Source organism: Salvelinus alpinus, chromosome 22 (genome assembly GCF_045679555.1).
Source record: "Salvelinus alpinus chromosome 22, SLU_Salpinus.1, whole genome shotgun sequence".
In the NCBI taxonomy this organism is placed as follows: domain Eukaryota; kingdom Metazoa; phylum Chordata; class Actinopteri; order Salmoniformes; family Salmonidae; genus Salvelinus; species Salvelinus alpinus.
In genome coordinates, this window is record NC_092107.1 from 34,741,429 (window position 1) to 34,757,221 (window position 15,793).

Here is a 15,793-nt window from a genome sequence, read left to right on the forward strand (position 1 = left end):
CAGCCAGTGAAAATGAAAGACATACGGTAGCAGAAAATAGCAGAGAACTATACTATGTCTTTAATTAGGGCGAGTGTGGGGATACAGAACATCCTTATTCTACCAAGTGTATAGATAATTGAGCCTCATCTCTGGTGGGAAAATCTTCAAATGGCTCCTGTCTCCTTCCTCTCATGTGAGGAAAAACACTTTAAACATTTGCACACATATACAAGTGGCCTTTGCCACACAGACACACACACACACACACACAATCTGCCAGGCATCTGTCAGTGAGGGGTTCTTTGCTGTAGTTTTTCCTGCTGTATCTCCAACATCTCCCTGTAGAGTTTCAGCGTCTGTTCAAAACCACTCTGACAAACTCTAAAATGCCTAGCTGTGGTTACCATGGCGCTATGGGCTCTGGCAGCGCTCCAGGTAGAAGATGCACAGATCTACTTTACCGACGTCATTGTCCCCTTGGGCAACATTTGTTGCAGTGTCATGCACACACTTTAAAATGACGTTTATGAAAAGGACAACACCAATATACTAGGACCAGCTAACACTAACCTAAACCATTAGGGGATAAATACAAAACTGATCTTAGATCAGTGTCTAGGGCTAATAGCACCATGCTCTGCAAGGTTGGTAGACAGCAGACGGTAGCTACGGGACAAGCCAATCACTGTGAGGCAGACAGGGTGGAGGGGGGTGGAGCATCAGGACATATATAAAAGGGATGGAAGGGGGGGATCAGGACATATATAAAAGGGAAGGAAGGGGGGATCAGGACATATATAAAAGGGAGGGAAGGGGGGGATCAGGACATATAAAAGGGAGGGAAGGGGGGGATCAGGACATATAAAAGGGAGGGAAGGGGGGGGATCAGGACATATATAAAAGGGAGGGAAGGAGGGGATCAGGACATATAAAAGGGAGGGAAGGGGGGGATCAGGACATATAAAAGGGAGGGAAGGGGGGGATCAGGACATATAAAAGGGAGGGAAGGGGGGGGATCAGGACATATATAAAGGGGAGGGAAGGGGGGGATCAGGACATATAAAAGGGAGGGAAGGGGGGGATCAGGACATATATAAAAGGGAGGGAAGGGGTATATCAAGACATATATAAAAAGGAGGGAAGGGGGGGATCAGGACATATATAAAAGGGAGGGAAGGAGGGGATCAGGACATATATAAAAGGGATGGAAGGGGGGGGGTCAGGACATATGAAAGGGAGGGAAAGGGGGGGATCAGGACATATATAAAAGGGGGGGAGATCAGGTCATATAAAAGGGAGGGAAGGGGGGATTAGGACATATATAAAAGGGAGGGAAGGGGGGGGGATCAGGACATATATACAAGGAAGGGGGCATCAGGACATATATAAAAGGGAGGGAAGGGGGGGATCAGGACATGTATAAAAGGGAGGGAATGAGGGGATCAGGACATATATAAAATGGGGGGAAGGGGGGGATCAGGACATATAAAAGGGAGGGAGGGGGGGATCAGGACATATATAAAAGGGAGGGAAGGTGGGGGGATCAGGACATATAAAAGGGAGGGAAGAGGGGGATCAGGACATATAAAACGGAGGGAAGGGGGGGATCAGGACATATTTAAAAGGGGGGGATCAGGACATATAAAAGGGAGGGAAGGGGGGGATCAGGACATATATAAAAGGAAGGGAAGGGGGGGATCAGGACATATATAAAAGGGAGGGAAGGGGGGGATCAGGACATATAAAAGGGAGGGAAGGGGGGGATCAGGACATATATAAAAGGGAGGGAAGGGGTATATCAAGACATATATAAAAGGGAGGGAAGGGGGATCAGGACATATAAAAGGGAGTGAAGGGGGGGATCAGGACATATATAAAAGGGAGGGCAGGGGGGGATCAGGACATATATAAAAAGGAGGGAAGGGGGGGATCAGGACATATATAAAAGGGAGGGCAGGGGGATCAGGACATATATAAAAGGGAGGGCAGGGGGGGATCAGGACATATATAAAAGGGAGGGAAGGGGGGGAGTCAGGACATATATAAAAGGGAGGGCAGGGGGGGATCAGGACATATATAAAAGGGAGGGAAGAGGGGGATCAGGACATATATAAAAGGGAGGGAAGGGGGGGGATCAGGACATATATAAAAGGGAGGGAAGGGGGGGATCAGGACATATATAAAAGGGAGGGCAGGGGGATCAGGACATATATAAAAGGGAGGGAAGGGGGGGGATCAGGACATATATAAAAGGGAGGGCAGGGGGATCAGGACATATATAAAAGGGAGGGCAGGGGGATCAGGACATATATAAAAGGGAGGGCAGGGGGATCAGGACATATATAAAAGGGAGGGAAGGGGGGGATCAGGACATATATAAAAGGGAGGGCAGGGGGATCAGGACATATATAAAAGGGAGGGCAGGGGGATCAGGACATATATACAAGGAAGGGGGCATCAGGACATATATAAAAGGGAGGGAAGGGGGGATCAGGACATGTATAAAAGGGAGGGAAGGGGGGGGGATCAGGACATATATACAAGGAAGGGGGCATCAGGACATATATAAAAGGGAGGGAAGGGGGGATCAGGACATGTATAAAAGGGAGGGAATGAGGGGATCAGGACATATACAAAATGGGGGGAAGGGGGGGATCAGGACATATAAAAGGGAGGGAGGGGGGGATCAGGACATATATAAAAGGGAGGGAAGGGGGGGGATCAGGACATATAAAAGGGAGGGAAGAGGGGGATCAGGACATATAAAACGGAGGGAAGGGGGGGATCAGGACATATTTAAAAGGGGGGGGATCAGGACATATAAAAGGGAGGGAAGGGGGGGATCAGGACATATATAAAAGGAAGGGAAGGGGGGGATCAGGACATATATAAAAGGGAGGGAAGGGGGGGATCAGGAAATATAAAAGGGAGGGAAGGGGGGGGATCAGGACATATATAAAAGGGAGGGAAGGGGTATATCAAGACATATATAAAAGGGAGGGAAGGGGGATCAGGACATATAAAAGGGAGTGAAGGGGGGGATCAGGACATATATAAAAGGGAGGGCAGGGGGGGATCAGGACATATATAAAAAGGAGGGAAGGGGGGGATCAGGACATATATAAAAGGGAGGGCAGGGGGATCAGGACATATATAAAAGGGAGGGCAGGGGGATCAGGACATATATAAAAGGGAGGGAAGGGGGGGAGTCAGGACATATATAAAAGGGAGGGCAGGGGGGGATCAGGACATATATAAAAGGGAGGGAAGAGGGGGATCAGGACATAAAGTGGGGAGAACAAGTATTTGATACACTGCCGATTTTGCAGGTTTTCCTACTTACAAAGCATGTAGAGGTCTGTAATTTTTATCATAGGTACACTTCAACTGTGAGAGACGGAATCTAAAACAAAAATCCAGAAAATCACATTGTATGATTTTTAAATAATTAATTTGCATTTTATTGCATGACCTAAGTATTTGATCACCTACCAACCAGTAAGAATTCCGGCTCTCACAGACCTGTTAGTTTTTCTTTAAGAAGCCCTCCTGTTCTCCACTCATTACCTGTATTAACTGCACCTGTTTGAACTCGTTACCTGTATAAAAGACACCTGTCCACACACTCAATCAAACAGATTCCAACCTCTCCACAATGGCCAAGACCAGAGAGCTGTGTAAGGACATCAGGGATAAAATTGTAGACCTGCACAAGGCTGGGATGGGCTACAGGACAATAGGCAAGCAGCTTGGTGAGAAGGAAACAACTGTTGGCGCAATTATTAGAAAATGGAAGAAGTTCAAGATGACGGTCAATCACCCTCGGTCTGGGGCTCCATGCAAGATTTCACCTCATGGGGCATCAATGATCATGAGGAAGGTGAGGGATCACCCCAGAACTACACGGCAGGACCTGGTCAATGACCTGAAGAGAGCTGGGACCACAGTCTCAAAGAAAACCATTAGTAACACACTACGCCGTCATGGATTAAAATCCTGCAGCGCACGCAAGGTCCCCCTGCTTAAGCCAGTGCATGTCCAGGCCTGTCTGAAGTTTGCCAATGACCATCTGGATGATCCAGAGGAGGAATGGGAGAAGGTCATGTGGTCTGATGAGACAAAAATAGAGCTTTTTGGTCTAACTCCACTCGCCGTGTTTGGAGGAAGAAGAAGTATGAGTACAACCCCAAGAACACCATCCCAACCGTGAAGCATGGAGGTGGAAACATCATTCTTTGGGGATGCTTTTCTGCAAAGGGGACAGGACGACTGCACCGTATTGAGGGGAGGATGGATGGGGCCATGTATCGCGAGATCTTGGCCAACAACCTCCTTCCCTCAGTAAGAGCATTGAAGATGGGTCGTGGCTGGGTCTTCCAGCATGACAACGACACGAAGCACACAGCCATGGCAACTAAGGAGTGGCTCCGTAAGAAGCATCTCAAGGTCCTGGAGTGGCCTAGCCAGTCTCCAGACCTGAACCCAATAGAACATCTTTGGAGGGAGCTGAAACTCCGTATTGCCCAGCGACAGCCCCGAAACCTGAAGGATCTGGAGAAGATCTGTAGGGAGGAGTGGACCAAAATCCCTGCTGCAGTGTGTGCAAACCTAGTCAAGAACTACAGGAAACGTATGATCTCTGTAATTGCAAACAAAGGTTTCTGTACCAAATATTAAGTTCTGCTTTTCTGATGTATCAAATACTTATGTCATGCAATAAAATGCAAATTAATTACTTAAAAATCATACAATGTGATTTTCTGGATTTTTGTTTTAGATTCCGTCTCTCATAGTTGAAGTGTACCTATGATAAAAATTACAGACCTCTACATGCTTTGTAAGTAGGAAAACCTGCAAAATCGGCAGTGTATCAAATACTTGTTCTCCCCACTGTATATAAAAGGGAGGGAAGGGGGGGATCAGGACATATATAAAAGGGAGGGAAGGGGGGGGATCAGGACATATATAAAAGGGAGGGCAGGGGGATCGGGACATATATAAAAGGGAGGGAAGGGGGGGATCAGGACATATATAAAAGGGAGGGCAGGGGGATCAGGACATATATAAAAGGGAGGGCAGGGGGATCAGGACATATATAAAAGGGAGGGCAGGGGGATCAGGACATATATAAAAGGGAGGGAAGGGGGGGATCAGGACATATATAAAAGGGAGGGCAGGGGGATCAGGACATATATAAAAGGGAGGGCAGGGGGATCAGGACATATATAAAAGGGAGGGAGGGGGGGATCAGGACATATATAAAAGGGAGGGCAGGGGGATCAGGACATATATAAAAGGGAGGGAAGAGGGGGATCAGGACATATATAAAAGGGAGGGCAGGGGGATCAGGACATACATAAGGGAGTGAAGGGGAGCAGCAGCAGCCCCACCTAAACAGCAGCCCCACCTAAACAGCAGGCCCACCTCACATGACATGGTTGATCTTTAGTGGTCTTCATTTTCATCACACACAGGCTTACACAAAAGCACAGGCACATACACACAGCATGGTTGTGTATTTCAGGGCTGGCACTGGTTCTGGTGTTCAATGTATTTTAATATCCTGGCAGCTATGCGTGTTAGTGTGAAAATGTGTGCATCATTATCTGCAGGCAGACTGAATTACATGTATTTATATTCCATATTATGAAGGTTCTGTCTGTCAGACAGGCAGTGTGTTTGATGTTGTAACTGCAGATACGCTGCACAGTGGGGAAAGATACTGACTTGTACAATAAAACGACTGTTCACTCCCAGAGACAACAAAGACTGCAGAGAATGTCCAAATTAAAATAATACACCCTTCACACATTCATCCAGTCTGCTTCAAAGGAGAATGAGTACAGATAGCACTGGAAACAAATACAACATGGGACTGTAATTATGAACACTGCAATACTGATCGTCTAATCATTTACCTGCCTTTGTTTCCCATGTTCGGTGCTTTCTCCTCCAAATACGACTGTACTTCAAAAGGCAAGAGAGAAATTCTTATTCTAGGATTTATCCTATGCTATTAAACTCATGAGTGTGTTAATACATTTATTACAATGAATACTATCTCATTTCCTGAAGCAAAGCTCCATCAAAGACATGAATGAGTAAGTTAGTTGTGTCTATTTGGCTTAGCTCATGAACCCTACCCTATGAACCCTACCCTATGAACCCTACCTTATGAACCCTACCTTATGAACCCTACCCTATGAACCCTACCCTATGAACCCTACCCTATGAACCCTACCTTATGAACCCTACCCTATGAACCCTACCTTATGAACCCTACCCTATGAACCCTACCCTATGAACCCTACCCTATGAACCCTACCCTATGAACCCTACCCTATGAACCCTACCCTATGAACCCTACCTTATGAACCCTACCTTATGAACCCTACCTTATGAACCCTACCCTATGAACCCTACCCTATGAACCCTACCTTATGAACTCTACATTATGAATCCTACCTTATGAACCCTACCCTATGAACCCTACCCTATGAACCCTACCCTATGAACCCTACCCTATGAACCCTACCCTATGAACCCTACCCTATGAACCCTACCTTATGAACCTTACCTTATGAACCCTACCTTATGAACCCTACCTTATGAACCCTACCCTATGAACCCTACCCTATGAACCCTACCTTATGAACTCTACATTATGAACCCTACCTCATGAACCCTACCCTGTGAACCCTACGTTATGAACCCTACCCTATGAACCCTACCTTATGAACTCTACATTATGAACCCTACCTCATGAACCCTACCCTGTGAACCCTACGTTATGAACCCTACCTTATGAACCCAACCTCATGAACCCTACCCTATGAACCCTACCCTATGAACCCTACCTTATGAACCCTACCTTATGAACCCTACCTTATGAACCCTACCCTATGAACCCTACCTTATGAACCCTACCTTATGAACCCTACCTCATGAACCCTACCCTATGAACCCTACCTTATGAACCCTACATTATGAACCCTACCTCATGAACCCTACCCTATGAACCCTACCCTATGAACCCTACCTCATGAACCCTACCTTATGAACCCTATCCTTATCATACACAAACAGAGCAGCTAGAAGCTAGCCTTCACAAATGTCTGTTAGCCTGTGTTTAATGTGATGACCTTCGTGCTTCATTAATAAATTGGGAGGTGACGGAACAGCACGGTAGGGGGGTGGTCTGGAGAGCTCTGAGGTACTGGAACGCATGAACCAAAAAAAAATCCCCTTATGTGAGAGATTCAGGCACGCTTCTCTTTCTGACCACAGAAACAACCACACGTTGGTCTCTAGGTCACAATGTTGAGCAAACCATAAATCCCGGCCGGCCCAACACAAATCAATTATCAGGCACATTTTCACATGACATTTTATACGGGGCAGGAGAATTACAGTGGAGGCAGCACGAATCAACACTGATCACATTTTCACATGACATTTTATACGGGGCAGGAGAATTACAGTGGAGGCAGCACGAATCAACACTGATCACATTTTCACATGACATTTTATACGGGGCAGGAGAATTACAGTGGAGGCAGCACGAATCAACACAGATCACATTTTCACATGACATTTTATACGGGGCAGGAGAATTACAGTGGAGGCAGCACGAATCAACACTGATCACTTTTTTACATTGCAAACAGTGACAATCATTTTTCATGCCAAGAGAGGTACCAGATCTGGTAAAATAGGTTCTGGAATGAGAGATGCAGGATTCTGTTCCGGCAGGATCTGGCTTAAATGAATCACTGGATGACCTTAGCAGTGAGTGACCCTAGTGTTGGACAGTCCAGTCTCTTTGAAGCTTGGTAGTGACACAACCCTGCTTCTGACGTGACACAGCCCTGCGTTTGACTCTGTGCAGTGACTGTGAGCCACAGTGGGGCACAGGGAGCACAGGGCCAATAGAGGGCACCAAACAAGAACACTATCACTGCTGGCACTAGTTAGAAAAAATATGTTTAACAGGAACCAGAGTGGGACAGTTTTCTGTATAAACTATGACACACACAGAACCCACACAGAACCCAGTGTGGCTCTTTCTGTTTCTCTCTCTTTCTCAGAAAGGGTGAAAGGGTTTATTGTTGTGTGGTGTGTTTGTGTGTGTGTGCGTGTGTGTGTGTGATTTTGTGCCAAGGGCTCACCTGTACAGCTGCACCTGCACACACTCCCAGGGTCACGTTCTCAGTTGGCACACTCATAGATACCCTGCCTATCAGTCTGTCTGTCTGTCTGTCTGCAGGCTCTGGCCTCTGTTATGGCCCCTTTGGCTGACCACTGATTGACAGACATAGCTATGGGGGCACAGTGTGTTTGTCTAGCTGCTAGCAGGGTTACCCTGTGTGTTTAATGAGTGTTGTGAACAGCCTAATGGTCCTGTTTAATGCCTGCTGGCTGGCAGGCTGAGACGGGCAGGTGAGAGAGAGAGCTGGCATCAGTCCTGTCTGTCCTGTAGAGTTATCAGCACACACAGAGAGAGAGAGAGAGAGAGAGAGAGAGAGAGAGAGAGAGAGAGAGAGAGAGAGAGAGAGAGAGAGAGAGAGAGAGAGAGAGAGAGAGAGAGAGAGAGAGAGAGAGAGAGAGAGAGAGAGAGAGAGAGAGAGAGAGAGAGAGGAGAGACAGTGGTCTCTCTTACATTGATCACTCTTTAGTTAGCCTATATAAACTACATCATGGCACCTCAGCTATACAGGATCAATCACTCAATACTAATGATGGAGGAGACAGAGGGGGGCCAAGGGAGGACATCAAAGAATATACAGTACCAGTCAAAGGTTTGGACACACCTACTAATTCAAGGGTTTTACTATATTTGTACTATATTCTACATTGTATTAAACAAATCAAATTATATTTGATTTGATTTCAAAGTAACCACCCTTTGCCTTGATGACAGCTTTGCACACTCTTGGCATTCTCTCAACCAGCTTCACCTGGAATGCTATTCCAACAGTCTTGGCATTCTCTCAACAAGCTTCACCTGGAATGCTTTTCCAACAGCCTTGGCATTCTCTCAACCAGCTTAGAATATTTATCTGTAAAGTGCTTCCCTAATGCACATTTCGATGGATTGACTGGTTGGTTGTTTGTTTGATATATTGATTGGTTGATTAGTTGGTTGTTTGATGGATTGATTGATTGATTGGTTGGTTGACTGATATGTTGATTAATTGGTCAAATAGAGGAAACAGAGTACTACTGAAGAAGGGTCTTACCTCCCACGGGGCACATCAACATCATTCTTCCTCCAGCGTACGTTGGGCTGGGGGTCTCCCTGCACCTGGCACCTGAACTCTACCCCCTCCTCCTCCAGGACCACCTGGTTGATGGGCCGACGCAGGAAGGTGGGACGCTCTGGAGGACAGAGAGAGGAAATGAGGGAGAGAGACAGAGATAAAGATAGAGAGAAAGAAATGAAGAAAGACACAAAGAGAGAGAGCGAGAGAGCGAGAGACAGAGAGACAGAGAGAGAGATAGATAGATAGCTTTGCTTTGGTAATGTTAACACATGTTTCCCATGCCAATAAAGCCCCTTGAATTGAATTGAATTGAATAGATAGATAGATAGATAGATAGATAGATAGATAGATAGATAGATAGATAGATAGATAGATAGATAGATAGATAGATATAGATAGATATAGATAGATAGGGCAGGTCAGACACAGCAATAGTCATAGAGAGTGCGAGCTTTGCCGTAGCCTTTCTTTACCGCGTGCAGGTAGGCTGCTGCCAAACGACCAAAGTCACTCGAAACTCTAATCTGGATTGTAATTTTTGGCCAAATTTGTGGATTAAACAAAGTCTAAACTCGTGTCTGGAAGCGGATATGAAGGGATAGGCGCCAAGGCAAGACTAAGGTTTTCTTTTTCCAAGCCATACGGAGGCTAGCAAACAAACAGCAGAGAGCTGAGCCTCTGTTGCTGCTACTCTCTGTTAATCATATAGTCACTTTAACTATACATGCATGTACATACTACCTCAATTGGCCCGACCAACTATTGCCCCCACACATTGGCTAACCGGGCTATCTGCATTGTGTTCTGCCACCCGCCACCCACCACCCGCCAACCCCTCTTTTACGTTACTGTTACTCTCTGTTTATCATATATGCATAGTCACTTTAACCATATCTACATGTACATACTACTTCAATCAGCCCGACTAACCGGTGTCTGTATGTAGCCTAGCTATCGTATATAGCCTTGCTACTGTCTTTTTACTGTTGTTTTATTTCTTTACTTATCTATTGTTCATCTAATACCTTTTTTTGCACTGTGGGTTAGAGCCTGTAAGTAAGCATTTCACTGTAAGGTCTACAGCTGTTGTATTCGGCGCATGTGACAAATATACTTGGATTTGATTTGACGACACCATCCAACCTGGAACTGAGCTGCCAGGCTTGCAAGCACAGATACAAAAACAATTAGCACTGAGGTGTGAAGTAAACGGTGTCGAGGTCTTTGGGCACAACAAGTGGCAGGAGTCTTTGAAGCCCCCACCTGCTGTTCAAAGACCATCCACTGGCATGTTCTACAAGAAATCTGCCTCCAGAAATAACAGCTTCTCCCAAGTGGGTGTGACACCTACTCCTGTTGCCTGCTGCACTGCTGCTTGGATTCCACCTGGCGATCTGTTCACTGTCTGCCCTGGGCTGTCTCCCCCTGTCTGGTACAGGTACCCCCACCACACTCCCCCCTCTCTCCCGAGCTTTCGCTCGCCTCCAGCACACACGCACTGTTGGGGCGAATGACTCTGAACTTACAATGGCTAGCCCCAAGTCGTTATATATTTAAAAAAATTATTGCAAAGAATATTACCTAATGAAATTGCTGTACAATATGCTTTTGTGTTAAATGCTTTACATTTCTTAGTGTCCAACAAGCTTTCCCTAACCTTAACCTTATTCTGAACACCTCCAAAATAAAGGTCATGTGGTTTGGTAAGAAGAATGCCCCTCTCCCCACTGGTGTGATTATTACCCTTGAGGATTTAGATCTTGAGGCTGTCACCTCATACAAGTACTTGGGAGTATGGCTAGATGGTACACTGTCCTTCTCACAGCACATATCAAAGATGCAGGCTAAAGTTAAATCTAGACTTGGTTTCCTCTATCGTAATCGCTCCTCTAACCCTGATTCAGATGACCATCCTACCCATGCTAGATTACGGAAACGTAATTTATAGATCGGCAGGTAAGGGTGCTCTCGAGCGGCTAGATGTTCTTTACCATTCGGCCATCAGATTTGCCACCAATGCTCCTTATAGGACACATCACTGCACTCTATACCCATCTGTAAACTGGTCATCTCTGTAAACCCGTCGCACTCCCCACTATCTGAGATATCTACTGCAGCCCTCATCCTCCACATATAACACCCGTTCTGCCAGTCATATTCTGTTAAAGGTCCCCAAAGCACAGACATCCCTGGGTCACTCCTCTTTTCAGTTCGCTGCAGCCAGCGACTGGAACGAGCTGCAACAAACACTCAAACTGGACAGTTTTATCTCTTCATTCAAAGACTCAGTCATGGACACTCTTACTGACAGTTGTGGCTGCTTTGTGTGATGTATTGTTGTCTCTACCTTCTTGCCCTTTTTGCTGTTGTTTGTGCCCAATAATGTTTGTACCATGTTTTGTGCTGCTACCATGTTGTGCTGCTACCATGTTGTTGCTATGTTGTGTTCCTACCATGCTGTGTTGTCATGTGTTGCTGCCTTGCTATGTTGTTGTCTTAGGTCTCTCTTTATGTAGTGTTATGTTGTCTCTCTTGTCGCGATGTGTGCTTTGTCCTATATTTCTATTTAATAAAAAAATTAAATAACCCCAGTTCCCGTCCCCGCAGGAGGCCTTTTGCCTTTTGGTAGGCCGTCACTGTAAATAAGAATTTGTTCCTAACTGACTTGCCTAGTTAAATAAAGGTTAAATAAAAATAAAATAAATGAATAGAGTGACTCAGTTCAGTATAATCCTGACTGCTTCAGCGGTTACTGTCCATAAAGGATTCCTAGATAGTGTCTACAATGGTTTAATTTAATTGGTGGGTCAGGAGAAAATGTATGCAAACAATGTTTTTTTAACACTTCTTTCTCCCCAATTGCGATCCAATTATGATCTTGTCTCATCGCTGCAGCTCCCCAACGGGCTCCGAAACACGATCCGCCAAACCGCGCTTCTTAACACCCACTCGCTTATCCCGGAAACCAGCCACACCAATGTGTCGGAGGAAACACTGTTCAACTGACGGCTGAAGTCAGCTTGCAGGTGCCCGGCATGCCAAAAGGAGTCGCTAGAGGACGATGAACAAAGTAAAGCCCCCCCCGGACAAACCCTCCACCAAACCTGGACGACACTGGGCCAATTGTGCACCGCCCTATGGGACTCCCGGTCACGGCCTGTTGTGATAAAACCAAAGGCTTTAGTGACGCCACAACACTGCGATGCAGTGCCTTAGACCGCTGCGCCACTCAGGAGGCCATGCGAAAAACCGTTTGGGAGCACTGTCAGGCATTCATGCTTACCAAACACTGTCAGCTGGGCCGTCTCACTGTCTCTCTCTCCCACCATGTTTGTGCCAACACAGATGAACATGCCAGCATCACTCTTCCTGGTGTTGGAGATCATCAGCTTCCCTCCTCGGATCTAAGGACACAAGGAAACAAGTTGATCTACATACCTCATACAGGTCTATGACTAGGGGTTGGTTAGTATTATGTGGTTATTTAGTAGCATGTGGTTAGTTAGCAGCATGTGGTTAGTTAGTATTATGTGGTTAGTTAGTAGAATGTGGTTAGTTAGTAGCATGTGGCTAGTTAGTAGAATGTGGTCAGTTAGTATTATGTGGATAGTTAGTAGCATGTGGTTAGTTATTATTATGTGGTTAGTTAGTAGAATGTGGTTAGTATAATGTGGTTAGTTAGTATTATGTGGTTAGTTAGTAGAATGTGGTTCATTAGTAGAATGTGGTTAGTTAGTAGAATGTGGTTAGTTATTATTATGTGGTTAGTTAGTAGAATGTGGTTAGTTAGTAGAATGTGGTTAGTTAGTAGCATGTTGTTAGTTAGTATTATGTGGTTAGTTAGTATTATGTGGTTCATTAGTAGCATGTGGTTAGTTATTATTATGTGGTTAGTTAGTAGAATGTGGTTAGTTAGTATTATGTGGTTAGTTAGTAGCATGTGGTTAGTTAGTATTATGTGGTTAGTTAGTAGCATGTTGTTAGTTAGTATCATGTGGTTAGTTAGTATTATGTGGTTAGTTAGTAGCATGTGGTTCATTAGTAGCATGTGGTCAGTTAGTATTATGTGGTTCATTAGTAGAATGTGGTTAGTTAGTAGCATGTGGTTAGTTATTATTATGTGGTTCGTTAGTAGAATGTGGTTAGTCAGTAGCATGTGGTTAGTTAGTAGCATGTGGCTAGTTAGTAGCATGTGGTTTGTTAGAATCATGTGGTTAGTTAGTATTATGTGGTTAGTTAGTATTATGTGGTTAGTTAGTAGCATGTGATTAGTTAGTAGCATGTTGTTAGTTATTATTATGTGGTTAGTTAGTATTATGTGGTTAGTTAGTAGCATGTGGTTAGTTATTATTATGTGGGTAGTTAGTATAATGTGGTTAGTTAGTAGCATATGGTTAGTTAGTAGCATGTGGTTTGATAGAATCATGTGGTTAGTTAGTATTATGTGGTTTGTTAGAATCATGTGGTTAGTTAGTAGCATGTGGTTAGTTATTATTATGTGGGTAGTTAGTATAATGTGGTTAGTTAGTAGCATGTGGTTAGTTAGTAGCATGTGGTTTGATAGAATCATGTGGTTAGTTAGTATTATGTGGTTTGTTAGAATCATGTGGTTAGTTAGTAGCATGTGGTTAGTTAGTATTATGTGGTTTGTTAGAATCATGTGGTTAGTTAGTATTATGTGTTTAGTTAGTATTATGTGGTTTGTTAGAAGCATGTGGTTAGTTAGTAGCATGTGGATAGTTAGTAGCATGTGGATAGTTAGTATTATGTGGTTTGTTAGAATCATGTGGTTAGTTAGTAGCATGTGGTAAGTTAGTAGCATGTGGTTAGTTAGTAGCATATGGTTAGTTAGTAGTAGTACTTACTGTGATCCTGTCCTCCTTGTCTTCGATGCGTACTTTGTCCTTCTTCCAGTAGATGGTTGGTTCAGGGTGACCTCTAGGGGGGATACACTCCAGGATGGCCGGCTCCCCCGCGGCCACCACCACGTCTGTAGGGTTCTGTCTGAAGTCATCACGCAGCACTGAGGAGAAAGAGACAGAGGAGAGAGATGGAGGGTGAGCCTGGGGAGAAGACTCTGCAATGACGAAACACTTTATCTGACCTAATACTTAGCTAGGTGTACACAATGAGTTGCAATGTCTAGTGTGTGTGTGTGTGTGTGTGTGTGTGTGTGTGTGTGTGTGTGTGTGTGTGTGTGTGTGTGTGTGTGTGTGTGTGTGTGTGTGTGTGTGTGTGTGTGTGTGTGTGTGTGTGTGTGTGTGTGTGTGTGTGTGTGTGTGTGTGTGTGTGTGTGTGTGTTTTTGTGTGCGTGCGTGCCTGCGCGTGTGTGTGTGGTGAGTGCATGGTGAGATGGTAAGTCGCTCTGGATAAGAGCGTCTGCTAAATGACTAAAATGTAAAATGTAAATGTAATGGTGCTGCTGTGTGTTAGACTGAAATGTGAGATTTCATCTGACTGGACTTGCACAAGTAGCGGCTAATTGGAGTTAATGGAGGTTCTGGGGGAGGCAGCAGTTCAAACACACACACACACACGCACCCACACACACGCACACACATACACACAAACTGTCCGTGGGTGGTCTGGCAAACAATGTTTCCCCTATCTCATCCCCCTCAGGTAGTCCTTTCGCCACACAGATCCCCTCTCAGCCTGCCCAGTGTTCTGTCATACACACAGAACAGCTCATTATCAACCAGGCGATGGCTGCACATGTTAACACTGTACACCTCAACCCCCATTAGTTACTGGAGACTACACCTGTATCAGTGTCTTATATGTTAACAAATTGCCTTATAAAAACCTCTGAACAGACATGAAGAGCTGCTTCTCAGAGAGCAAATGACCTCAAAAGCTCAGGCTGCTTGTTATAATCACAAATGGGGATCATTCTAGAACATGCTGGGTGCGCTCAAGCTGACGTTTTCCCGCTTAACCCAAACCAAATCCACTGAATTCCAAATGAGTATTTGCGTCATGGCGGACGGTGACTGCAGCCGTGTATCTGGGGACACATGTAAAGGATGAAAGAAGAAGAAGGGGATGTTTGAGGAGCGCTAAATTAAGGGCAGCACCACAGGTTCTTGTTCAAAATCCCCCGTGGTGCTGCTTGTACACACACAGGGAAAAGGGGTGGGATTAGACTGGGATAATAGGTCCTAGTGTGCGGCTCTCTTATCTGCCCCCTCCCCTCCCCTCCCCTCTCCTCTCCTCTCCTCTCCTCTCCTCTCCTCTCCTCTCCTCTCCTCTCCTCTCCTCTCCTCTCCTCTCCTCTCCTCTCCTCTCCTCTCCTCTCTCCTCCTCTCCTCTCCTCCCCTCCCCTCCCCTCCCCTCCCCTCCCCTCCCCTCCTCTCTCCTCTCCTCCCCTCCCGTGCTTTACAAGGCCCACCACACCACTGTGTGTTGATTTATTTATTTAGGAAGGGATGGGGGATACATAGAGGGACTTAGGGGGACTTTTGTGTGACACAAATTCAAATGAAACACTCTCAAACTGGGAGGAGAGAGTACACAGAGAGAGCAGCTTCTCTCTCGATGGAGGGAGC

At 45.5% G+C, this 15,793-nt stretch overlaps 1 protein-coding gene across 16 annotated transcripts in view; it reads right to left on the minus strand.

The window, feature by feature from the left end:
* LOC139549459 (roundabout homolog 2-like) overlaps nucleotides 1-15,793 on the minus strand; it is a 648,939-nt gene that overhangs the window by 124,833 nt on the left and 508,313 nt on the right. For all 16 annotated transcript variants that reach the window (XM_071359993.1, XM_071359991.1, XM_071359998.1 and 13 more), the window contains exons 3-5: nucleotides 14,111-14,268; nucleotides 12,529-12,649; nucleotides 9,222-9,360 (exon numbers count right to left, since the gene is read on the minus strand). In XM_071359993.1, coding sequence (XP_071216094.1) covers nucleotides 9,222-9,360; nucleotides 12,529-12,649; nucleotides 14,111-14,268 — 418 coding nt within the window. The remainder of the gene's footprint in view (nucleotides 1-9,221; nucleotides 9,361-12,528; nucleotides 12,650-14,110; nucleotides 14,269-15,793) is intronic.